At 37.5% G+C, this 26,649-nt stretch overlaps 1 protein-coding gene across 2 annotated transcripts in view; it reads left to right on the top strand.

Annotated features, from left to right (window-relative positions):
• dusp23b (dual specificity phosphatase 23b) overlaps nucleotides 1-26,194 on the top strand; it is a 96,556-nt gene extending 70,362 nt beyond the window's left edge. For both annotated transcript variants that reach the window (XM_028797381.2, XM_028797382.2), the window contains exon 3: nucleotides 25,413-26,194. In XM_028797381.2, coding sequence (XP_028653214.1) covers nucleotides 25,413-25,598 — 186 coding nt within the window. In that variant the 3' untranslated portion in view covers nucleotides 25,599-26,194. The remainder of the gene's footprint in view (nucleotides 1-25,412) is intronic.
• The last annotated feature ends 455 nt before the right edge of the window (nucleotides 26,195-26,649 follow it).

Below are 26,649 nucleotides of genomic sequence, written 5' to 3'. Positions count from 1 at the left end.
AAAATAGAAAATTGTCTCCATAATGCCATTATTGATGATGGCTAAAAATCCTCTCCATCAGTAATACAAATGGCAGCCTTGATAAGAGACATGCCTGCTTTGTCCCACATGTCTAAAACATTCTTTGAGTACTGGGAGGATTTACAATTCTGTGTAGCATTTCAAATGTCATTGAAAATCCTTGAAAAATACTTTCTTCATAATTAAATAATGCTTAACATAGCAACATATGATTGTTTGCTTTGGTTGTGAACAAATAACTGACTTAAACGTCATACTTATTAAAGGAGCCCAGAGTGATCTTCAAGTTTCATACAAAATTTTTCGTTGTGTTGGCATGTCTGTACAGTTCTCTACATGAGGTTAAACTTTTAAATAACGTGCCAACAGCTGAAGTTAATGGAGTTATATTCTTTAAGGAAAACTAGGGGGCTTCGCCCCCTGCTTGCTTGCCAACCCCGTTTTTGTTTTTCCGGATACACACTTTTAAGATTTTTTTTTCTTTGAATTGTTGCTATTTCATTAGTTTCACTTTTATTTCTGAACTTCTGTAAAAACAATATTTGGAATCTTTCGAGTCCCAATATGCTGAATCTTTTTAATGAGGTCAGTGAGACATGTGTTTAATGACTTTGTAGCATAATTCAGGATAGGTTTCTCTGTTTGGAATTTCAGCCCAGACAAAACGATCTACATCATCAGCAGTTAATAATTTTTTTTGCTAAGTAACCAATAAATGCATGTGAGGTAAACTCCGTTTTTGAAATTCTCTTCACTTAAACTTCAAAGCCTTATAATATTTACATACTTCTGACATATCACCTATGTCCATATAGTCGATCTCTATTCACTTTTTCATTATTTCTCTGAGTAATAATTTCTCTTTCTTTGCGCTAATGCGATGTTTACTTTCTTTGTTTTGACACTGTCGTTTTTTTCTGCTTTTATATTTTGTATCTTGCTCTGCATGTGTTTCGTGCCTACGTTTTTTTGAGGCTTTTGAATTCCAATTTTCATTATCTCTAACCTGCTCTGCATGTGTTTGGCCCCCTTGTTTTTAACATCTTTATGACATTTTACTTTGTTTTCTACTCTGTCTTTTATTTCTGACCTTGCTTTATCCTGCTTTTGTTTCAATGACACCTGGTCTGTGGTGATCATTTTCCCTTTTTCCCTTTTCCCTTTTTCGAGTAATAATTTCCATTTGTTTGCGCTACTGTGATCTTTACTTTCTTTTTTTTTATACTTTCTAATTTTCCTACTTTCATATTCTTTAACTTTCTCCACATGTGTATCGCACCTTTTATTTATTTATTTATTTATTTTTTTGAGCCTTTCGAATTACATTGCTTTCATAATCACTAACCTGCTCTGCATGTGTATAGCACCAATGTCCGGATTGGACGTGCTTTTTTTTCAGTTCCACTTGTACCGGGCTGATAATTACTTGTCATTACTTTCATAATCTCTAAGCTGCTCTGCATTTGTATAGCGCCAACGTCCGGATTGGGCGTGCTTTTTTTTTTCAATTCCACTTGTTCCGGGCTGATAATTACTTTCCTTATTTTCTGAATTTGCACCTAGATTATTCTTTTTCTTTTTTGCGTCTCCAGCGCTGTTGAGTCTCTTTTCTCCGCGCTGCTTTCTTCTTCGCTTAGTCGTCTACGTTTCGTCTATAACGTATTGTCCTTATACACTTTATATGCGATTTGAGCCCTGGATCTGTGTGTGCTCAAAGCCAAAACACGACTGAGTGTGTTGCTGCCCATGCTCTTATTTGGTTGTAAGTAGGGCTTGTCTTGCAAGAATCTCATGTTCTATGTCATCGCGAGACAGTCCTGGGTCAATCTCTTTAGTCTCGCGGGTCTTTTAAGTGTCTTCCGTGATCTTAACGTGAAGATCAAGTCTCGACGCCCTACTGTTTCTCTGCAGCTAAAAAAAGCTGCTCTAATAGAGAGATAATAAAGTTCTGTTCACCCTTAACTTGTACTAATCCTTTGACTTCCAGTAGTCACACAGGGTTAAATCCATTCTATACAAACAATATAAAGTCTGCATGGACAGTAGACTGGGAGGAGATCAATCTTGAGACTTTAGAGTCTGCGCTAAAAATACCCCTGTACTAAGAAGCAATAGTCTGCTGTGCCAGAAAGACAATTATGTGGTATTAAACTAAATAGCTATAGCATGACTTTCACTGTACATATGATAATATTACTTCTACCCTTATAGTACAATACAGTAATTTTATTTTAAAAAAATGTCAATTTCAAATATATTATAAGTTAGCAGTAGGTGAAATATAATTCCTCGGGTTATAAGGTGTGTATTCAAGTTGCATTACAACACCAGTCACCATGAGTCTCACAGCTTCTGCATTTCTTCTGTTAGTATCTAATACTCCTTTACTTTTAATCTCTGGTTTTTACATGTAACTAGTTGGTTGTAAGTACCCAACTGGTTGGCATACCATTGGTATATCTAAAGATTTCTTTGTTTAAAAGCCTTACAAAGTAAAAGAAAAACTAGTCCATTTGAATATGGAGCCCTGTCAAAGCCAGTTTATAACTTCACCATAGTTTAGGACCTCAACTCCTGGTCATAAAACATGGTGTTGCTTTTGTTGATTTCAGTTTTGCACAAGTGAAAGTTTGAGATATGAAATGAATCTGGTACACAAAAAATCCCCCTGTAACTTGTGGTTCTGAACAGCATAAAATGCTAATGCACTCAGTTTACAATTTCACAAAGTTAATCCCACTGCCTGGGCAGCAAGATGACACTGCACAAACGCCATATAAAACTTTTTTTTTTTTTGATTAACCACTATGTTATTGTAACAATTTGCTCTGCAGTTTGCACATTTGTGTCATAGCTATTCGGTATAACATTAAACTGTAGTCATAAACAAAAGGTGCATTTGTAGAGCTGCAAGGATCCAAAAACACAATTCTGAGGGATTAAAACTGTTTGAGAACAGAGCACCAAAATCTCCAGTCACACCTAGAGCTATAACCAGGAGACTTGCAGATTTCCCTGTATCCCAGCCTGACAGCTATTAAAATAAATAAAAATATATACTGTACTGCGGTGGGTTGGCACCCTGCCTGGGATTGGTTCCTGCCTTGTGCCCTGTGTTGGCTGGGATTGGCTCCAGCAGACCCCCCGTGACCCTGTGTTCGGATTCAGCGGGTTGGAAAATGAATGGATGGATGGATATATACTGTATATATACAGTTTTTTTCAGTTTTTTTTCACTAAACATTTTCTGCTTTGTTTTCCCCTTCTTTGTATAGATTGAAATTTTGCAGTAAAGGTGGAATACATTGTGATAGGATTTCTGTTTGTTTCATTTTTAATCACACAAAACCAATTTTGGCAAGGGTGTGCAGACTTTTTATATCCACTGTGTTTTGTGTGTGTGTGTGTGTGTGTGTGTGTATATATATATATATATACAGTATATATTTAGTAATGCTGCATGGTGCCTGCCTGGATTCCAGCTCATTTTATGGTCTTTTAGTAGCTTGCTATCCTTAAAAGGACTGCTAGCTTTAAGCCACACAAAGACTGAAAGAATGTGAGACTTATCACAGTTGCCATTTTTATAGGGGGCTTTTGATGATGTCATCATGTCACCCCATTCTTTTGGTGACTCATTCTTGGCTGTATCCAGAGCCATTGAAATATATATGATAGATACAGAACCACCTATTCATTTATGCTACGTACACTTCATATAGAAATGCAGTGCCAAATCCCACAGGAGAATTGTATTTTGGTCACAGGTGATTCAGATATTTTCAGGTTGATTTTCACTGCCTATTATGTCTTTTTATTAGATCAGCAGAAACCACATTATTAAACAATAACATGAGTGTAGATATTGTTATGTGTGAGTCATTGTCTTCCACCCCAGAACATGAAGCTGAGACTCAGTACTTCAGCAAAACCAGCTTTATTCAACTTGAAACAGGAATAGCAGGGTTATTTATTGCAGCGGGAGCTACCACTCACCTATACACAGACACGGCAAACTGGCATATTCGGGGCCAGGTCAGTGGCAAAGTTATAATGTTCCCTGCATTTATAATATCGCTTGCGTCACCCATTAGTAACAGGTGCATATAGTGCAATCTCGATCTGCTCATATTTGTTTCTGCGGCATTCTGCTGCTACGCTGCAAACCTGTGGTTGCCTCAGCAACAAACAAGCAGCCCTCCACAGACGTGGCGTGGCTTGCCGTCCCGTTGGGGGGGTGGGTCCTAAAACAGTTCAGAAACCTCATAATATATTTTAACCAACTGTGTAATAGTATTCTCACAATTGCCAAATCTATGCAAACAAAGTGGCCTGGTAACCAGTCATCAGCAAGCTGCTTTCTGTGAGTCACTATAAGCATAGTCAGAGCATAATATAAGCATAATTCAGTATCTTTAAGGTACAAGTGCAAAAGAATGCAGCATTAAAAATAAGTGGTTTTGACCTGGTTGGAAAAAAGGGGGATGAAGGACGACTTAGCACTTGCTGACAGAGCGGCTATTTGTCCTTTCAAGTTTACAACAGCCATTGCCAGTAGTGACAATCACCACAGCTGTGGCAGCAACTATACCATGCTGTGTATCCAACAACAGATTAAGTATTGCCATATTTATTGAAATACATGACCTGTTATTCACAATAACTTAGCCAACTATCAAAGAACCAAAACATACATTCAGGATTGACTGCTTCAAACACACACTGCATTGCCTCACAGTTCATGCGTTGTTTAGGTTAATTTATGTTGTTGTACTCTCATTTGTTTTCATAGTTAATTATGAAAATCTGCACATGGTGTAACATTTAAGTAGGTATGGTTTAAGACTTTGTACTTTATTTTGAGAGTTAGAACATTTTAAACTTTTGTTTATTTACTTAATCAAGGACCACAATATTTTATTAAATATTTTTATTAACATGAGTCATACTCAAAAATAACATGGATAGCAAAATGTAATTGAATGTATTTGTAGAGTAAGTACTTGTTTTTAATAGCATTTTTCAATATCATATAATTAATGCTGTGATTTACAGTTTTTTCAGTTGATATAATATTGTTAGTTGTTGGTTGCACAGGGTCAATGGCTAATGATGGTTCATATTTATTAAACTTAAAAGTTTTTGAAATAATCATCAGAGGGAGAGTTCAGATCTGTGTTGAAGTTCACCTTTGAGCTTGTGAAAAGTTGATGTGATGCTTTTACTTTGGTTAAGATTTTACTGACATTTCAATAACTTGTTTCAGGGATTTGTTTTGTCATTAGCAGTGGCTTTGGGACATGGAGAAAAAGAGAATGTACACACCCTTGTCGAGGTAAATTCAAATTTCAAGGTCACTCAAAATCTTGCTCTGCTTTAAAAAAAAAACTGTCTACATTCACAAGTCCCTTTAAAATGGATGCTTTTGAAATTTCACAAGTGTGTACAGCTCACAACATATCTTAGTGTAAACTGAACTTCCTGTATAATTTCATAAAAGAGCAAGTGTTCTGAATTTCAAAGAAATCTGACTACTGGGATCTGAGTTGTTTCATGCAAGCAGATGGATAGTTGATAGACCGACAAATAGACATACAGGACAGCTACAATAGATACTTTCACATTTTATGTAAACAAGTTTATTTAGGAAGCACTTTAAAGTTCACTGTTCATAGTTTTATTAAAAAATTAACTGTAGCTGCTGAAATATATAAGGTGTCATCAGGCACGGGTAAGACGCGTGTCAAAAGAATTCTCAGAGTCCAGGAGCTCGTTTTAAAGGTATTTAGTGAAAGATAAAAGCAAATAGTCCACACAAGAATAAAAGAAAAAATAGTTACACACGTAGAATAAAAGACAAAATAAAGTAAAAAGGTATCTTCTTTAAACTTAGCCTTTCTTGAAAGACTTTAGTTATTTCTATACTTAAAGATTCTTAGCTTCTTCTTCTGTACGCCTTGGCGTACGGTGCGATACTTAAGTAAATAAGTTTTCTTTACTTGCTATTTCTCACATTCAAAGAGCCCGTAGGCCGGTTAGCACAGTGCGAGTGCTCAGGCACGGAGACGTGCGATCACGGTTAAAAACCGTATGCCTCTGCACCTTATACAAGGCAAGGCTATCACTAGCTGAATGACTAATAATGTTTACTCCAAGCTGTTAGAAATGGTAAGAATATACCACTGCGAATCTATTTGCGGGGGTTATAGGAACTTCCCGTTATTTATGCATTGTCATCTAAGAAATATTCATGAGTCTTATAGAACAAGGAAAATGGCTCTTACACATCCGGCCCCTAATTGTTTATGCTAGGGCAGAAATCAATTACTTTAACATTACTTACTAAGAGCCTTCACTACTTCACTAAACTTATTCCTTACTTAAATTAAGAAACTTAAAATTTAAACTCTACTGTAAATTCACATACACAATGAAAAATAAGCATGCAATTAAGATTCAATCATTTAAATTACTTGATCCTTCCTGGATCAGGCACAGTTTGTTCACGGGTCTGTCCAATGTGTTGTTTTTAGTTTGCACGCAAACCCTTCTGACTGCACCTTTGGCATCTGGCATTGTCTTGATGACTCGACCCATTACCCAGGAATTGCGGGGCGTAGCTTTGTCTACAATTAAGACAATGTCCCCTGGTTCAAAATTTCTTCTTGGTGTAAGCCATTTTTGACGTTGCTGGAGTATTGGTAAATACTCTTTAGTCCATCTTTTCCAAAATAAATCAGCCATGTATTGCATTTGTTTCCAGCGTCTTTTTGGATATGGATCTTTTTCTGATACGAGTTCAGGTGGTATTTCAGGTTGAGTGTCCATCAATAATATATGATTGGGTGTGAGTGGTTCCAGATCATTAGGGTCGTTTGATGTCTCTGTGAGGGGTCTGTTGTTAAGTATTGATTCTACTTCGCACATCAACGTAGGAAGATTTTGATCATCGAGGGTTTGTTGGTTTAATGTCGAATTTAAAATCTTTCTTATACTTCTGATTTGTCTCTCCCAAACTCCTCCTTGATGGGAGGCTGATGGTGGGTTAAAAATCCATTTGATTTCTCTTTGCATCATTTCGCTGCCGATTTTTTCGTGCTCCAAATGTTTTATAGCCTCCCTTAGCTCTCTTTCTGCTCCAACAAAATTTGTTCCATTGTCCGAGCGTATGATTTTAACTCGGCCTCTTCTGCTTTTGAACCTGAGTATGGCTTGTATGCAAGAATCTGTGTCCAGATTATGCGCAATCTCTATATGCACGGCTCTTGTTGTTAAACAGGTGAAGATTACTCCATACCTTTTAACTAAACTTCGTCCTCTTTTGACAAAGAAGGGACCAAAATAATCCACTCCAACGTTAGTGAAAGGTGGTTTGTTGGGTACTAGGCGATCTTCTGGCAAATCTGCCATTTTTTGCTCACCTACTTTTGCATTGTATCTTCTACATATAGTGCACTTTGAAATTATTTTTCTGATAGCTGCGTTTGCTTGAGGTATCCAGTATTTTTGGCGTAATTCTGCTAATAAATAATTACGTCCACAATGTTTGTGCATTTGATGAAGGTGTCTGATTAGGAGGGTAGCAATATGCAAGCTTTTATGAATTATCGCAGGGTGCTTGGCTTCTTTTGGCATAGCAGATTTGCTAAGTCTACCTCCGACTCTTAATATTCCCTCTTGTAAAACTGGATCCAGTTTGATGATTTTACTACTTTTTTTTACAAGCTGATTTTTGTATAAGGCTTTTAAGTTCTTCTGGGTAAGCCTTTAATTGACTAAAGCGAATAAGTTCGTCTTCTGCTTTAGATAAGTCCTACGGACAGTGGATTTAGCCTCATCGATGATTTGTATTCTTTCATATGTTTTGTGATCAGTGTTTTTTGTTTCTCTGGGCTGTGTCCAGATTTGCTGACTGTGTATTGAATTGCCTTTCTCTCTTCTTTCAGACGCATTAGCATCTCTTTGAGCCTAAGGAACCATGCTACTGCTTTCTTTAAATTGAACCATTTAGAGTAGTGCTCTACAAGTCTTTTTACTGGTTCGATTTTTTCTTCGACAATTACACAATTTGCTACGCACCTTTTGATTTCTAGATCGTAACAAGTAGACAGATCCATTTCATCTGGTCTCTTAGGCCATTCGTGTTCTGATTTTATCAGGAAGTTTGGGCCTTGTATCCAAGTTTTATTTTTGACAAAGTTTTCTATTGTTAATCCTCTTGATGCCTGATCCGCTGGGTTTTGTGCAGATGCAAACCTCCATTGCGAGGGTTGTGTGTGCTCTCTTATCACAGCGATTCTGTTAGCGACGAAAGTTTTGTAGCGTGCGTTTTCATTTGCTATGTACCGTAGTACTGTGGTGCTGTCTGTCCAAAAGATTGATTCTTTCAGAGGAATCTTTAATTCTTGTTTAAACATTTTGTCCATTTTGACTGCTACCACTGCAGCTGTGAGTTCTAACCTTGGTATAGTTACAGGTTTTAGTGGTGCCACTCTAGATTTCCCCATTAGAAATGAACAATGTCTCTTATTTTCCTTATTAGTCAGGAGGAGGTAGGAAACGGTGCCATATCCGTTTTCTGAGGCATCTCCAAAATGATGTATTTGTGCGGTCATTGTTTGACCGAATTCAGGAGGTTTAATGCACCTGTCCACATTATAATCCGCAAGTAATTGCAAATCGTCCATCCATTTTTTCCATTGCCGAACGTATTTAATTTCCACTTCTTGATCCCAAGCGTATTTTTCTTTACACAGTTCTCTTAGAATAAACTTAGCAGGTAATATGCCTGGCGCTAAAAATCCAAGCGGATCATATATTGAACTAACCACGGACAGAATACCGCGTCTTGTAGCAGGCTTATTTTGCAGATTTACTTGAAACTTGAAACTCTCTGTTTGTGTGCACCATTGGACGCCCAAAGCTCTTTCAACTGGTAATAAGTCATAACTTAAATCCACATCTTTTTGATTTATTGCTCTGTCTTCTTCAGAAATTGACAGCAAGACCGCTCTGCTGTTGCTTATCCATTTTGTAAGATGAAATCCTCCCTTTAAGCTTATAGATCCTTGGCCAATTTTATGGCTTGTTCTTCAGTAGCAACTGACTTTAAACAGTCATCGACATAGAAGTTATTTAACACAGTGTTAACTGCTTCCTCTGGTGCTATGTCTCTAGCATCCTCAGCTGTTTTTTTTAAGGCATAGGAGGCACAACTGGGCGACGAAGTAGCACCGAAAAGATGCACTGTCATTTTGTATTCCTCAAGTTCGTTATTTAGATTACCCTCAGGCCACCACAAAAAACGAAGGAGATCCATGTCCCTTTCTGGAACTTTCACTTGGTAAAACATTGATTTAATGTCTGCCATGAGAGCGATTGGTTCCTCTCTGAATCTTGTAAGAACTCCAATGAGTGTGTTAGTTAAATCAGGTCCTTTCAGCAACTGTTCATTTAGAGAAAAACCTTGGTATGTGGCCGTACAGTCAAAAACCACTCTGATTTTGTTTTTCTTTGGATGATATACTCCATGATGAGGGATGTACCACACTCTCTCTTTTTCAAGGGTTTGCTGTTCAATAGGTACCTTGATAGCATATCCTTTGTCTAAAATATCTTTCATGAAGGCTTTATAATCCTCATGGAATGTTGGATGCTTCATGAGTTTCCTTTTAAGTCCAATAGCACGTTGTTTTGCAACACAGTGGTTGTTTGGCACGTCAAGAGTTTCATTTTTAAAGGGCAGATTGATGCAGTAATGTCCGTTCACTAGGCTTACAGTATCTGAAGCTATGCGCATGAATTTAATGTCCTCTTGTGACATTTCCTCTTTTTCCTCATAGTCGCGTTCTGGAAAGTCTATATTGTATTGCTGGAGCAACATTTGCTCCACCTTCTTTATCGTCACGTAATTAACTGAACATCTTTTTACTTCTTCGTTGTCTGACTCCTTCTCATAACAAATAACAATCCATCCTAGGACCGTTCTTATTGCAAAAGGTCCATCTCCTTCGCTTGGTATAAGTTCCAATGGCTCCATGACTTTACGAGAGTCTGTGCCTATTATCATGCCTACTTCTGCGTTTATTTGGGGTAAATGTACGTCTTTAAGGTAGGGCCATTTCAAAATATCTTCTTGGATAGGGATTTTGTTTTTATGTCCAGGTATAACCGTTGCGGTATGCACATCTGGTAAGTCGTAAAATGTGTTGTCTTCTAGCCCACAGACTTGTACACCGGATATGAGTTTACATTTTAATGGTCTTTCTAAGTGGTTTAGGGTGTCAAGATGTAGGTTAAAATTTCTTCCTGTGAGATTTAATTGCTCACTTAAACTTTCTGTGCAAAATGTAGCTGTGCTACACGGGTCTATCAGAGCATATGTTTCGATGTATTTTTCGTTGCCTTTAGACCTAACTTTAACTGGGACCACAGCTAAGACACCGTTTCCGGCCCCGGTAACCATACACGACTCTTTCGATATTACGGGCGTACTTACAGGAGAAGTGTCCTTTTGTACCGATTTAGTGTTTTCTTTTTTGAGAAGTTCAACTTTATCATCAGAGTTCTCTTCTTTATTTTTATGTAAAATAACTGGGTGAAGATGAGGACATTTGCTGCATTTTATTTTTTCTTCACAATTTTTACTAAGATGTCCTTGTTTAAGGCATTTAAAGCATAAGCCTTTGGATTTTAAAAAGTCAATTTTACTTTCGTAAGTTAGTTTCTGAATTGCATTACAGTCGTTAAGTTCGTGCCCCTTGTCACAGAAAAGACAGTGCTTACCGGGTATACGTTCAATCTTCTCTGTTTTATCTCCCTTTTCTACTGTAGTGACAAAATTTGAGACAAAGTTGCCCTTTCTGATTCCGCTTTTTGCTGGATATTTTTCATAATCGACCTTTTCCCTTTTGTAAGTATTACTGTCATATGAAGCGCCATACATTGGGTATAAGGAGGATACGAGCCGATCTTCCAAAAATCCATATAGTTCAGTGAGTCCTGGTGTTCTTCCTTCCCTTTTTTCGATCTTTATTGCTTTATTCTGCCAGCGCTCTCTTAGCTCTTGAGGAAGCTTTGATGACATAGTACGAATGTTTAAATTGTTATCAAATTCGTTTCCGTTCTTTAAACCTGACATAACGCTTTTGCAATTGCCTAGAAAGAGTGTATATGCTCTTAGGCTTTCTCCATCGTTCGTTTGTATTTGTGGCCACATCCTGATTTTCTTCATGTAGGTGTCCCCTATTTGTATTTGATTTCCATAAATAGTCTCTATCCTTTCTCTGGCGTGTCTGTACCCCTCTTCTGGTGGTAAGTATGCGCAGTTCTGTGCAATGCTTTTAGGTTCACCTTTAGTAAATTGTATCAAATATTCTAATTTATCGTCAGGGTTACTCGTTGTCTGATCGATGATTCGATCAAATGCCCTTTTAAAGTTCATATAAGTCAGTGGATCGCCATCAAATATTGGCACCTTTATATGGGGCATATTAGGTGCTTGTGTTTTGTTTTGCTGTTGATCATAACATTGTTGAAAAGGTACTTTATTTTGTTGCTGATAAAGCGAATGCTGGGGATAATCTGTACTTTCATGTGGTTTTACATCTCTTACATCTAATTTCGGGGGGACGTTATAGGGATCTAGTCTCTTTGGGCTGCGATTGCACCCTTTAAGCGCTTTCAATTTTGCGTCGGATTCTTTAATGGCTTCTTCTAAAGCCAATTGATCTCTTTTAGCTTTCAGTTGCGCTTCTTCATATTCTCTTTTGGCTTTTAATTGCATTTCCTCAGCCTTTCTCATAACTTTTAACTGCATTTCTTCCATATCTAGAGCCTGTTGCTTTCTTTGGTTCTCTGCTTTAACTAACAGCACAGCGTGTGCTGCTTCTTGAGATCTGATGGCATTAACCGAAGTAGTCGTTGATCTTGTACTGTGTTTAGATTTTATGGAAATGTGGGAGTTTTTAGGTGAATTAGCTCTTGAGCTTACATGACTTTTACCTTGAAAGGAAACCTGAGAGATACTGTCTTCCAGTGAGACGTCAGGAATGTCGGTGGTTGTTCTGTAATCCTTGAATTGGTTAGCCGAAAAGTTAGGTTGTTGATGGAGGCTTTTATTTTGTTGTGCATCAAATATCCATTCCGTCGTATTTCCACAAAACCTGTTTATAGTTTCCATTTTAGAGTCAACGTTGGTTTGTATCAGTTTCCTTGCATCTTCGGTGTTCTGGATGGATAAAATTTTGACGCTTAACTTTTTGTATTCCATTCTCAGTTTGGCGAACTGATTATTGAAAATTAATTCTATGTTTTCACAGTTATATTCATTTTTTTGTAATTCCGTTATGTTCTTCATGGAATCAGATAATTGTCTATATTTGTAATCCATTTCCGATTGTAGTTTAATTGTTGCTGAGTCGAGCGGCTTTCTGTCGTCATGGAGATGATCCTCTGTTATAGAGTCACAATCGTAGCGGCTTTCGCTGAAGCCACTGATACTTTCGTTGGGGGTTCGGAATTTCTTCTGGCTCCCGGATTCAGATGCCATTGCTATTCCACAAAGAACTGTGCTTAAACCCCTTTTAAGTCGTCGTAATCCGATCTCAAGCTTTGAACACACAACTTGCTTTCTTTTGAAATCCAAGGAAATTTCAAGTTTTCTTTCTTAGTTCGATTTCAGTTTTAGGCAGGTTTTTAACTTTTGTGTAGCTGCTGAAATATATAAGGTGTCATCAGGCACGGGTAAGACGCGTGTCAAAAGAATTCTCAGAGTCCAGGAGTTCGTTTTAAAGGTATTTAGTGAAAGATAAAAGCAAATAGTCCACACAAGAATAAAAGAAAAAATAGTTACACACGTAGAATAAAAGACAAAAAAAAGTAAAAAGGTATCTTCTTTAAACTTAGCCTTTCTTGAAAGACTTTAGTTATTTCTATACTTAAAGATTCTTAGCTTCTTCTTCTGTACGCCTTGGCGTACGGTGCGATACTTAAGTAAATAAGTTTTCTTTACTTGCTATTTCTCACATTCAAAGAACCCGTAGGCCGGTTAGCACAGTGCGAGTGCTCAGGCACGGAGACGTGCGATCACGGTTAAAAACCGTATGCCTCTGCACCTTATACAAGGCAAGGCTATCACTAGCTGAATGACTAATAATGTTTACTCCAAGCTGTTAGAAATGGTAAGAATATACCACTGCGAATCTATTTGCGGGGGTTATAGGAACTTCCCGTTATTTATGCATTGTCATCTAAGAAATATTCATGAGTCTTATAGAACAAGGAAAATGGCTCTTACATTAACGTTTCAATTTTTTTTATTGCACAAGTTGAATATTCATTAGTCATTACAAGAGGAAGCATTTCATATATGTTTGTTTAATGCTTTCACTGAAAGACGTCCAGCAATTGAAATCTGTACTCTTGAATCATTTTGTTTACATAGTTTATATAATACAGCTGTTTCATTTACCCTCAGTTTGTGAGTCTCCAATCACTTTACCATGGTATCATTTATTCTGTCTATTCTTAAGTCCATCCATACTGTGGGTTAACTTTGAGAGCCATTTTCTCATGATGAAATTCTGCAGTCCTTCTCTTGACATTCATGTTGACTTCCTTCTGAAACAAGATTAGTACACTATTACAAATGCTTGAAACTTGTAATTCACATACTTCAGTACACAACAGCTAATTTTCACCACTTACAGGACAAAATAATCACCATAGAGTAAATACCTCATTCTGGTTCAGGCTCTAAACGTTTTGGTCACGGCTTTGTGTATGTAGTGTGTTAAGTACTAAAAAGATATAAATAAATATGAATGTTAAAGTTAAATATGCTTGCTTATATCTGAAAATGTCAAGGGCTTAAAATACAGTAAATATTATTCATAGTTTTTAAATTTTCATTCATCATTTGTAAAAATGAAAGGTAAATGAGATGTAAAAGTGGGTGGTGCTCATTAATTATTATCTACCTTGCTGTTTCTTATTGCTAGCAAGTTCTTACTTGCCTCCATCTGCTAATTTTTTTTAATCTGATTTTATCATTAGAATGTAACGAGGAGCTGAATCATCTCAGGGTACATACTAGTACCTTTCAGTGCACACTTACCTTAAATTGCTCATGGTGAGCTAAATTAAAATTAACACCTATCTTGTCTGTATGTTGTTTGGATAAGAGAAGAATGCAGCATATGACAGGATAACATGTGGAATTCTCACAGACCATGATCCAGGAAAGGATCCCTGGGCCCCTAAATTTAAGGCATTAGTATTTGATGGTTTATTTCTTCATTAATCAGTTTTACATTTCTGCACCAAAATCTTTTGAAGGAAACTGGACTGTGCAGTTATTTCATTTTTTTTAATACAACCAAAAAAAAAAAGAATCCAGGGACTACTCTAATCTTTTCCAGACAGTGAAATGTTGAAATGTGTCATTACAGTCTTATAGTGGGTTAAATACAGAGAGTCACCTGTCCTTCAGGGGTCAGTGTGTTTGTGCAAAATGAGGTAGAGCTAGTTTTTCAGGCCACTAGCCATGTAGTAATGCCATCTGTAGCTGTCAAAAAAGGAGCATAAACGGTCAGAAGCATCAAGAAGAAGTAAAGATGCAGATGGGTGATAATGACAAAGGTCATCACTTTTCCTTTGGTCATCTTTTCTGCCATTCAGCTTAGATGGGTCACTTTTTACAATACTGTGTGAAGTAAATACTGAAGGGGTGCTATATAGTTTTAAAAGATAATTAAATGAGTATAGCATTACACTCAGGGTGCTACACACCCTGAAAGAAAATGCTGATTTAAAAGAATGGTTACTAAAAGATGCAAAATTTCTTATCTACAGTAATGGATATATACTGAAAAATTATTGCTTAATTAACTATTAATAGTTTTTATCCATCCATCCTCTTCTGCTTATCCGAGGTCGGGTCGTGGGGGCAGCAGCTTGAGCAGAGATGCCCAGACTTTCCTCTCCCCGGCCACTTCTTCTAGCTCTTCCAGGAGAATCCCGAGGCGTTCCCAGGTCAGCCAGGAGACATAGTCCCTCCAGCGTATCCTGGGTCTTCCCCGGGGCCTCCTCCCGGTTGGATGTGCCCGAACACCTCAGTAAGGAGGCGTCCAGGAGGCATTCTGATCAGATGCCTGAGCCACCTCATCTGACTCCTCTGGATGCGGAGGAGCAGCGGCTCTACTCTGAGCCCCTCCCGGATGACTGAGCTTCTCGCCCTATCTTTAAGGGAGAGCCCAGACACCCTGCAGAGGAAACTCATTTCAGCCGCTTGTATTCGCGATCTCATTCTTTCGGTCATTACCCATAGCTCATGACCATAGGTGAGGGTAGGAACATAGATCGACTGGTAAATTGAGAGCTTTGCCTTACGGATCAGCTCCTTTTTCACCACGACAGACCGATGCAGAGCCCGCATCACTGATCAATAGTTTTTATGTGCACACAAACCAGAGTCAATACAGCTTTGGCATAAATAAACTTGACATTCTTAACCAGCTTAATTCAATTCAGAATCAGTGGGGTCTGTAGCATTTTAAAACACTTTGTGCAAGGCACGAAACAACTTCATACAAGGCGTAAGAAGATCAAAGGGCACACTCACACAGACGCAATTTGAAATTAGCTATTAATATAGCATGCACAGTTTAAGGGTTGTGGGATTTAATTCCAGTATGCTGAATCCATGAGACAGCAGCATAAACAACTGTTCTACATGCCATAATCCAATTTATGTTTGACAGTGTTATTTACTGGTATGTTACCAAAAATGAATAAATTGCCAGAGTTCTGAGCTAAGGACAAGTGTCTGTGTATCTGTGTGCCCATCTGGCATATAGAAAGATGGTCATTTCCAGAGGGTGGGACTGGACTGTGTGCCTGCCTGGGAGGTTGCCAACCAGTATCCCGAGCTTTTTCGTTGTGTGGTGGGTATAGCAACGAGCCACACCAGTATATGCTGCCCAGCCTGACCTGACCTGTATCAATATGTTGGTCAATCTCACATTCATCTCTACCCTCAAATATGAACAAGAGATCATGTTGTTTGAACTCTACCACTTAAGGAGACGTTCTTCTGTAACGACAGATCCCAGCTGCATCACACTTCACTGTACAGTGGAGATCAGAGGACCATATCATATACAGACTGCAGAATTGCAACATTTAATTTGCCAAACTGGATACCCTCCATATCTCAAATGTACCTTTGCATCTTGTCAATGTAAATCATGAATAGGAGAAAAGATAAGACACTCTTCACAGAGTCCAGCTCCCACATTTAACAGTCTCCGCTTTATACTTTATTCCAGTGATTACCATACTTTTATCTTTTTGTATTTTTCTGTATTAGGCAAAGTATAAATATTATTGTCAGAAATTATAAGAATGGTTATAAGTGGTTGAAGAAATAATTTGCTTTGTATATTCTTTTTATTTAATCATGGTAATATTAAATGTAGTTCAATTCTCTTATGTTTGTTCCATAATGTTTCTGTCTTCAGAATGTACAGTGCATCTAGAACGTATTCACAGCGCATCACTTTTTCCACCTTTTGTTATGTTACAGCCTTATTCCAAAATGGATTAAATTCATTTTTTTCCTCAGAATTCTACACACAACACCCCATAATGACAACGTGAAAAAGTTTACTTGAGGTTTTTGCAAATTTATTAAAAATAAAAAAACGGAGAAATCCCATGTACATAAGTATTCACAGCCTTTGCTCAATACTTTGTCGATGCACCTTTGGCAGCAATTACAGCCTCAAGTTTTTTGAATATGATGCTGCAAGCTTGGTACACCTATCCTTGGCCAGTTTCGCCCATTCTTCTTTGCAGCACCTCTCAGGCTCCATCAGGTTGGATGGGAAGCGTCGGTGCACAGCCATTTTAAGATCTCTCCAGAGATGTTCAATCGGATTCAAGTCTGGGCTCTGGCTGGGCCACTCAAGGACATTCACAGAGTTGTCCTGAAGCCACTGCTTTGATATCTTGGCTGTGTGCTTAGGGTCGTTGTCCTGCTGAAAGATGAACCGTCGCCCCAGTCTGAGGTCAAGAGCGCTCTGGAGCAGGTTTTCATCCAGGATGTGTCTGTACATTGCTGCAGTCATCTTTCCCTTTAACCTGACTAGTCTCCCAGTCCCTGCCGCTGAAAAACATCCCCACAGCATGATGCTGCCACCACCATGCTTCACTGTAGGGATGGTGCCAGGTTTCCTCCAAACGTGACGCCTGGCATTCACACCAAAGAGTTCAATCTTTGTCTCATCAGACCAGAGAATTTTCTTTCTCATGGTCTGAGAGTCCTTCAGGTGCCTTTTGGCAAACTCCAGGTGGGCTGCCATTTTCCTTTTACTAAGGAGTGGCTTCCGTCTGGCCACTCTACCATACAGGCCTGATTGGTGGATTGCTGCAGAGATGGTTGTCCTTCAGGAAGGTTCTCCTCCCTCCACAATGGACCTCTGGAGCTCTGACAGAGTGACCATCGGGTTCTTGGTCACCTCCCTGACTAAGGCCCTTCTTCCCCGATCGCTCTGTTTAGATGGACGGCCAGCTCTAGGAAGAGTCCTGCTGGTTTCGAACTTCTTCCACTTACGGATGATGGAGGCCACTGTGCTCATTGGGACCTTCAAAGCAGCAGAAATTTTTCTGTAACCTTCCCCAGATATGTGCCTCGAGACAATCCTGTCTCGGAGGTCTACAGACAATTCCTTTGACTTCTTGCTTGGTTTGTGCTCTGACATGAACTGTCAACTGTGGCACCTTATATAGACAGGTGTGTGCCTTTCCAAGCCATGTCCAATCAACTGAATTTACCACAGATGGACTCCAATTAAGCTGCAGAAACATCTCAAGGTTGATCAGGGGAAAACAGGATGCACCCGAGCTTAATTTTGAGCTTCATGACAAAGGCTGTGAATACTTATGTACATGTGCTTTCTCAGTTTTTTTATTTTTAATAAATTTGCAAAAACCTCAAGTAAACTTTTTTCACGTTGTCATTATGGGGTGTTGTGTGTAGAATTCTGAGGAAAAAAATGAATTTAATCCATTTTGGAATAAGGCTGTAACATAATAAAATGTAGAAAAAGTGATGCACTGTGAATGTTTTCCGGATGCACTGTATTACAGCATTCATTCACTATTGTGTTTCTTCTGATATTACTTTCTAGATGATTCAGCTATTTAGCTGTTGTGTTTGTACATAGTATTTCCTCTTCTAATGCAATTCCTCAAATATTTTATCCTTCTCTTTTGATCTAAAATAGAGCATGTTCAGTTTTATGGAACAAACATTTTTAAGTTAACAAATACTACTTTCCTTTAGCTAAATTGCAAAGTGATCTTATTTATATGTGGAATGAATATTTAGGCAGAAAATTCATATGACCTAATGTAAATGTGTTTTGAAATATGCTAATGACATACAGTTCAAATCTCATCAAATCATAAGTTTTCCATATTATGATTACTCTTAAGGGCTATTGTGATGAGAGAGGTTTGTGGCGTTCTTTTTAAATAAATAAATGGAGAGTACCCAGAATGTGCATCACACTGAGGTTTATTGGGGTGCTTGGCTGATCATGTATTCACATGCAAATGTTAGCTGTCAGTCAAGTGCTTCATTCATATCTCAGAGTATGTGGAAGATAGCCATTGTACCCAATCGGGGCTATATAGGGAGCCAGCATGGCAGAGATGGGGAGTTGAGATCAAAAAGAAGAGATTGAGTCAGAAACAAGGAAGAGAGAATGGAGGTTAAGGAAGAAGAAGGAGGCAGGACTGGGAGAGCCTGCGTCATGAAGAATGGAGGCTGGTGGTCAGGACAAGATTACATATAAATTTCTCAGTGAAGACAACTGCCACAGATGAGTAATTCTGATCCAAATAACAAGCGCTTGCTGTGTTGGTGGGTTTTGTCCACCGGAACTGGAAGGAGCCAAGCTGGATGTAGTGATGCAATCACTACCGGGCTTCTGCTTTGCAAAATCGTCTTCTGTTCTAAGAAGAGACACAGAGACTGCTTTAATAACTGCATTAAACCCTTCCCTTTCCATGATGTGGTTTCAAAACTGATTTTAAAAAAAAAGGCTTACTTTTTTGTCATGTATGACTGAACCTAATAACAAGTTAGGCTTCCATGAGATACTTAGAAGGTAATAAATCAATACTCAGTTCTTCATTGTTTCCATTCTGTCAGAGCAAAAGAGGGGAAAAAATGTTTTTCTTTATATTATGGGTGGGCGAAGAGGTGTGACAAACCTCTCCCAATCATCACAAACTACCACAAAACAATACCTCATAGTTCAATTCTATATTTTAGTGACTGTTTTGAATTTATTTGCTTTGTAACATATGTAACATAAGTATCTTTTATTAATTAATCCCTTGTACAAAATCTATTATTTTTTAATTAAATGTTTAATTTTTATACATTGTATTTACTTTTAAGAAATAAGGTAAAATACGACTACTTGGTTCATCATTAAGGCTTTATATAAATTTCAGTTAATGTCTGATATTTTATTTAGCTATTCACAAACTGTATATTTAAAACAGATCTATATCTTATTTTGTACCCCCTGTTCCGCATTTGCAGGGAGATTTTTCTGTACTCCTTCAGTTTGTCATGCAGGTTGCTTGGTTTTTATCACTAATAGAAACTGAAATGTATTCATATTCATTGTATAAAAATAAACTGGTTATTTTGAAAATGATTTCCCTTGCTGCATTTTTGAACCTAATAAAATATTCATATACTTGCATATTCCAAGAAAAATAGGTGGTGATGCCAAAAATATTTGTCATTTTTCTTAATAAACATACTTGGCTTATTTATTGTTTTTTTTTTTTTAAGTATCTAGTACTTTGAAATATTAATTATTATTGTACTAGACATTAAGCCCGTTACAATAACAGGTGCTAGAACAGTAGTGCATAAACATTAGTAGGAATAGTCTATATTAAATGGCTGTATATTTACTGGCTTGTATGTGGCTGCAATATGCGTCACTGTATTGTGTGCCTTTAATTTTCTCTCGCAGTAATACTGGTTTGTATTTCCATAAAATGCCTGTAATTTTCTCTAACAGTAATACTGGCTTTGATGTGTCCATAATATGCGTTTAATTTTCTGTCACAACAGTGGGCAATCAGCAGATTCTCCCCAGCAACTGATGTAATGTGTGGCGTGCAGCTGATAATCGTGCCTGTTGTGTCTCCCCAGCAAGTACTGTGCAGTTCCCTAGCAAGTATTTTAATCTGTGCTGGCGTGCAGCTGATTATTGTATGTGTGGCATCTCCCCAGCAACAGATTTTATGTGCGCGAAAATAAATCTACTTTTAAAAGTCATCCTATTGCAATATCATGAAAATTCGTTTATTTAGGAAAACCCCTTTAATGACTGACACTTTACCAGGCCAAGCTGACATCCTCAGAGTGAACACTTGCACAACAAGAAACACTAATCCCACCTCTTTGGGGAAGCTGGTCTCTGCGTCTCAGTAACTGATTGGATTTTTCATCCCTTATGTTTTAGGTCTTACCTCATTTACCAAAATCCGATTGGATTGGCCGCGCGATATTTTATAGGTCCCGCCGTCTCTGTCTTGTGTGACACGTCAGGCGGCCTTTGAAGCATCGCACTGTGCCCCACACATGCGCACTTCACCAGAAGACACACACACACGGACACTGGACGCACACAGGGGTTTTATTAAAGAGGATAAATCAAGGAGACACGTGTTTATGGCAGTAATATATTAAATCTACTATTAAAGATAATGATTTAAAATTTTGTATCTTCAAGAAGACATTGTAATGCTGCACAAAGTGGCCTTATGTTAAGATAGCCAAAGACACTTGAAAGTTGTAGAAGGTGAATCGCTGACAGTTATTCGTTAGGACATGACAGGTTAAGATGGGCATTTCAAAGGCACAAATCTATATGACTAACAGAAATCGCGAGAGCTTTTTATGTTTAAAAGTAATGTAGTGTATTTCCACTATACTTAATACTGATAACCAAAATCATAAATATTTGTTTTTTTTAATATTTTTTGCTCCAAGCACAACACATGTTTTTATTAAACTTGGGATTCTCTTTTCTTTAGTTTCCTACCTGGTCACAATGAACAAAGCACACAACGCTTAAGCTGCTCCTGGGAGCATTGCATGTGGCTCATTAGCTAGGACGGGAAGTACAGGTTGACATTCAAAAATCCAGCCATCCGGTTACTTCAGATTTCCAGCATGGATTTCAGAACGCCTTTTCAAATTTACCACGTTGGCATGCCACTGTTTTCTCGAAGCGCCGTTTATGCTTTGATGGCGCTGTAGTCGATAATCAGTTGTTGGGTCTTGCTTGCACCTGCGAACAGGAATTCCTGCTCATTCCTTCTCATTTTATCATTTATTTGCTGCTGTGTAGCCCCATTTTGGATTCAGCAAAGAAAAGAGGTGGCATAAAACATAAACATCGTGCGTTGTCGATCGCAGAGAAAATGGAAATGCTAAATAATCTTGATGGCGGTGTGTCTCTGCGAACCATTTGTGAAACATATGACATTGGCTCTTCAGCAGTGTATGATATTAAAAAACAAAGAAAAACTGTTAAAGTTCTTTTCTGACAGTGGATCAAAAAAGAAAATGTTTGTAAGGAAGTCAATGACAGGGAAAAAGTTCAGAACTGGGCCAAGTTCTCATAACCTGGTTTAATCTTTGTGTAAATGAAGGTGTGGAAATTCCTGGTGATTTATTAAAAGAACAAGCCAAAGTGGTTCATGAAGTGCTGGGATTGCTACACAAGTGTGAATATTCAGAAGGTTGGCTGCATCGTTTCAAGTCGCGACATGGCTTACAGTTTCGTGCAGTGTGTTGGGAAAAACGTTCAGCAGACAAAGATGCGACTAGTGCATATGTGGATGAACAAGTGTACAATGCTGACGAGACTGCCTTGTTTTGGAGATGTACGCCAAAAGTACTCTTAACAACTGAGGATGCAGAATCACCATCGGGGTTTAAAGCTTCAAAGGATCGCGCCACTGTAATGTGTTGCTCTAATGCTGCGGGTACTCATAGATGTAAGTTGCTCGTTATCTGGAAAAGTTTACATCCGAGCCAACAAGAAGGGGTTGGTTACCACTGATATTATATTGGATTGGTTTCAAAAATGTTTTGTTCCTGAGGCTAGGGCTAAATAAAATTCTGTAGAACTGTTTTATTTAGTTGGTAAACATTAAAATTTCATTTTTGAATGTCAGCCTGTACTCCCAAGTCTGGCTGAAGCCTGACATAGTAGGGCTCCGCAGCAACCCTTGGTGGCACGCAAGGAACCCAAAAGTGCTGTAGCAAACTCCAACTCCCAGTATGCTTTGCAGGAATCCATGGTGCCGCAGCAACCCAGGGGGTCTGTTCTCTGACCACCTATAACATTATCTAGGATGCAGAAATAACATTTTTTCTTATAAGACATATAACATAGTAACATTGAAATAATCAGTTATTTTCATCTCGTATTGCTTTGGTTTCATGTTGATTGCTTAATTTCAAGACAGATCTTGTGACCACAATAGGAATAGGCATTATTCACCCATGCTTTGTTTTTGGACAATCAGGTGTGTGTTACTGCCATTCCCATCATTCTATATACAAGACAAATGAGTGGGTTTAGGAAAAATAATACTAAGCAAAACACTTTGCCAAAGTATCCAGATTTAATCAATTATGTGCAAATGTAATTTGCCTCTTTTTGACATTAATTCTGATTACTCCTCAATAAAATCATCTGTTCATGTAATATTTCCCTGAAGGTTTCTAAGTTAAGAGACAGCCATTGTCCACAAAGAGATGAGAAAATAATCTAATTATTTTATGGTTGAAAGTTACAGATGAAGAGAAGAATATAAAAAAAGTACAGTATAACATACAACAGGGAACATTGTGAATACCATTATTAAGAAAGGAGGAAATCTGCCACATCCAATACTCTACAAAAATGTTGTAAACATTTTTTAATTCTTTCTAAAGCATATGTCACATTACATGACTTTTCCAGTTAATTTTAGTCATAGACTTCATTTAAATAATATTAGCAAGTTAGAACAGGTTAGCAGCACGCTCTGGTGAAGCTATTCACCTGATGTCACATACCCAGTGACTAACTCCAATAAAATCTTTGATTTTGTCATTATTCATTGGGATGGGCTTTTTCTGCATGACATCTGACAACCAATGAATGCTTATCCAGAAATACATTGTGCTTAATTTTCAACAAGGAATACAGAACACAGGTGTTTTAGACCTCACAAACAGAAGATTGTCTGTCATGTCATGATGGCATGTGTTTTACATACAACAGGAACAACTGTTTGTTTCTTGTATAGCCCAAAGTCATACCACAACAGAATGAAAAAAGAGAAAAAAAAGAGCTGAGATTACACTGAATTCACCATGACTTTTCGTACAGTGTTGGCATTGCCTTTTTCAGGCAGCATGAATTGACTGTTAGGAAAAGAGGTGAGTAAGACTTTGCTATTCGTGTGAATTCTTGTTTACAATGGAACCTGAATGGCTTAGAGGATGAATAACATGGAACAACAAAACCTTCAGAGTAAATCTTTGGTTAATTGTTTTAATGTTGATTACATTACTATTTATATTTTATATAATTAGTTGTTAAGTCAAATCTTTTCATCCATTCTAAAAAAAAATCTGACAGAACTAGAAATGAAACTGCATCCTCTTTTGTGCGTTTAGATATAATTATACAAATTGGAATGCAAAAGTATTGTTTCGGAGTGCTGCTTTTGTAACCCATTTACAGTATAAAGAACAGCAGTGTCAAAATTTAAGTTAGTACTTAGGACTTAAAGTTAAAATTTCATTATTTTGGTAGGAAAAACTTAAGTCATTTAAAAGTTCAAGTGTATTATGTTGCTATGGCGATTACTGCCTAACGACTTTTAAAATGTCTAAAAAAATTATTTGTAAATTATGCATGCCCCATTAATCCATCCATCCATTTTCCAACCCGCTGAATCCGAACACAGGGTCACGGGGGTCTGCTGGAGCCAATCCCAGCCAACACAGGGCACAAGGCAGGAACCAATCCGGGCAGGGTGCCAACCCACCGCAGCCCATTAATCACTGTTATTATTTTATAGAGGACCGTTTTGAGAATGGCACGGTGGTGCTGTGTTTAGTGCTGCTGCCTCACAGACCCAACATTCTACAGTAGGGTTGATTGCTAAGCTGCATCACTCTCTGTATAGTTTTCATGTTCTCTTTGTGTCTGTGTAGGTGTTCTTCTGTGTTTTTCATCTTTCCTACCTTATCCCCAAAATGTGTGTGTTAGGTTAATTGATAACTGTAGATCAGTAAATGTAGGCAGGTGCGTGAGTTGTGTCCCATCCAGTGTTGGTTCAGGTCTTACAAATAAATCTAATGAGGATTGGCTTTGATCCCAGAGACCCTGATGTGAATTAAGAAGTTTGAGAATTTTTTTTTTTTTAATTTTATTTATTAATTTTATTGTAATCAATTTTTGTTATGCTTCAGAGAGCATACCAGTAAAGTGTTTTATAAAGCAAACTCGACAATCCTGTGGTTATGAAAATGTAATGAAAAATGCATGTTTGGGCTGTGCATAGATATCCAAAATTAAAAGCATAAGTACTTATCATACAGGTGTACTTAATCCTATATTAAGTTACTATTTATAAAATTTGCTATTATACAATCTCTTGGTATTTGTGCTGTACCAGGTGGCTACAATCATGTAGGTTCTGCATACACAACAGATGCTAGTGTATCACAAGTACCTACATGGATTTAGCCACTTTAAAAAAGGAACACTCTGTGTGTGTGTGTGTGTGTGTGTGTGTGTGTGCGTGTGTGTGTGTGTGTGTGTGTGTGTGTGTGTATAGATATACAGATATATATATATATATATATATATATATATATATATATATATATATATATATAGATTAAAGAAAGATTTGCTTTGAGGACATATGCCACTATTTGTAGTTTTGGCTACAAAGAGGGGCAGCACAATACCATGTTCTAGCATGTAAAACAGGACTTATTAAGAGAAGAATAGAAGGCGAAAGGACTTATTAAGAGAAGAATAGAAGGCGAAAGAAGGAGAGATCACCTTTTCCGTACTGCTTGCAGCTGTTGCAAAATTGATTATTTTTTCAGCTATTCATGAGTAGACAGAAAATAGATAGAAAAGAATCTTCTAAATTGCTTTGCATCTTGTGGCTTATAATTAATCCATCTAATTGTACTATGTGAAGGACAAGGGCAGTGAGGCAGACTGAAAAGTTAAATCTTCCGCATAAGTAACGATGTCTTGTAATTTCAGGGGGTTGCTGTCCACTGTCTTCATGGCCATGGGAGAACGGGAACAATGCTGGCATGTTATCTGGTGAAGAAAAATAAAATTACAGGCATTGATGCAATCAATGAAATAAGAAGACTTCGACCTGGCTCCATTGAAACTCATGAACAAGAAAAAGCTATTGTGCAGTTTTATCAGCATATAAAATAGACTTCTCATGAAGCATGTTTTTACAGCAAGTAAAACTTCTGGTTATAAAATATTACTTAAATCTTTTGATCTAAAAATGTACATTCAAGCTTTTGAAAAGCAGTTTTTAAAAAATATATATTTTTTTCCATTTTAAATATTAAAGGCAACAGTTGTAATTACTCTTTATACAAATATGACAGTTGATTTTTGGTTGTGTATTAATCAGATGGCAATGAGAGCTAAGTATTATATTTAGAAGGATGTGATCAAGTTTATTTAGACTTTGACAACGTTGGTGGCTTTTATAAATCTAGAGATCAGTTTTGTCTGTGTTTCTTAATTTTAAACATTAACTATTTGTTTGTGTCATAGCATAAAGGACTAATGCATTCAATTGTTTTATGAGTATTACTTTTATGCCAAGAAGCTTTATCTTCAAAGTGGCATTTTGTTTAGACCTAATGTAGACTTGTCCCAAAGCAGCTAAACCTAAGCACAATTTTAGTTTATTGGGAATTAACATTGATGTTTTATGATGCCTTTCTCTGAGAAAAACATTTCTGTTGTATTTATTTACAGCTATCAGTCAAGCAATTAAATGCTGTCCTTCATAACTTGTTATTTTCGTGTGTATTCAGTTGGGAAATAGCATAATGTGATTGTTTATATTCTACATTTATTTTAATTGTTTTTGGTTTATTACTTGAAAACATAAAGCTTCACTCTGTGCTGGAAAACAAATCATAATGGGCAGCTAGAATGTGAAAGGGAAATCATTTTGAAAATGTTCTATTGGTTGCCTGCGTTCTTAGGGTAAACATTGTGTCTTCAAATTATTCAAGTGCTGTCCCAAATGGGTTCATTCATTTCTGCCAGATGTACAGCCATACTTAATTACGGCAGCTGGTGCCATCGTGAACATCTGAAAAACACACATTTACTTATTGCTACAGTTTGTGAAAAGTGCCAGTTGTCTAAGATTGTGTCTGGGGAAAAAGGATCTTTGGTCTGCTTTGTAAAAATTAGTACAAATTTCCAAGATTAGGATACTTGAAGATTAAACTCTACA

This window comes from Erpetoichthys calabaricus, chromosome 3, assembly GCF_900747795.2.
Source record: "Erpetoichthys calabaricus chromosome 3, fErpCal1.3, whole genome shotgun sequence".
NCBI lineage: Eukaryota > Metazoa > Chordata > Cladistia > Polypteriformes > Polypteridae > Erpetoichthys > Erpetoichthys calabaricus.
This window is presented reverse-complemented; position numbering and strand designations above follow the sequence as displayed.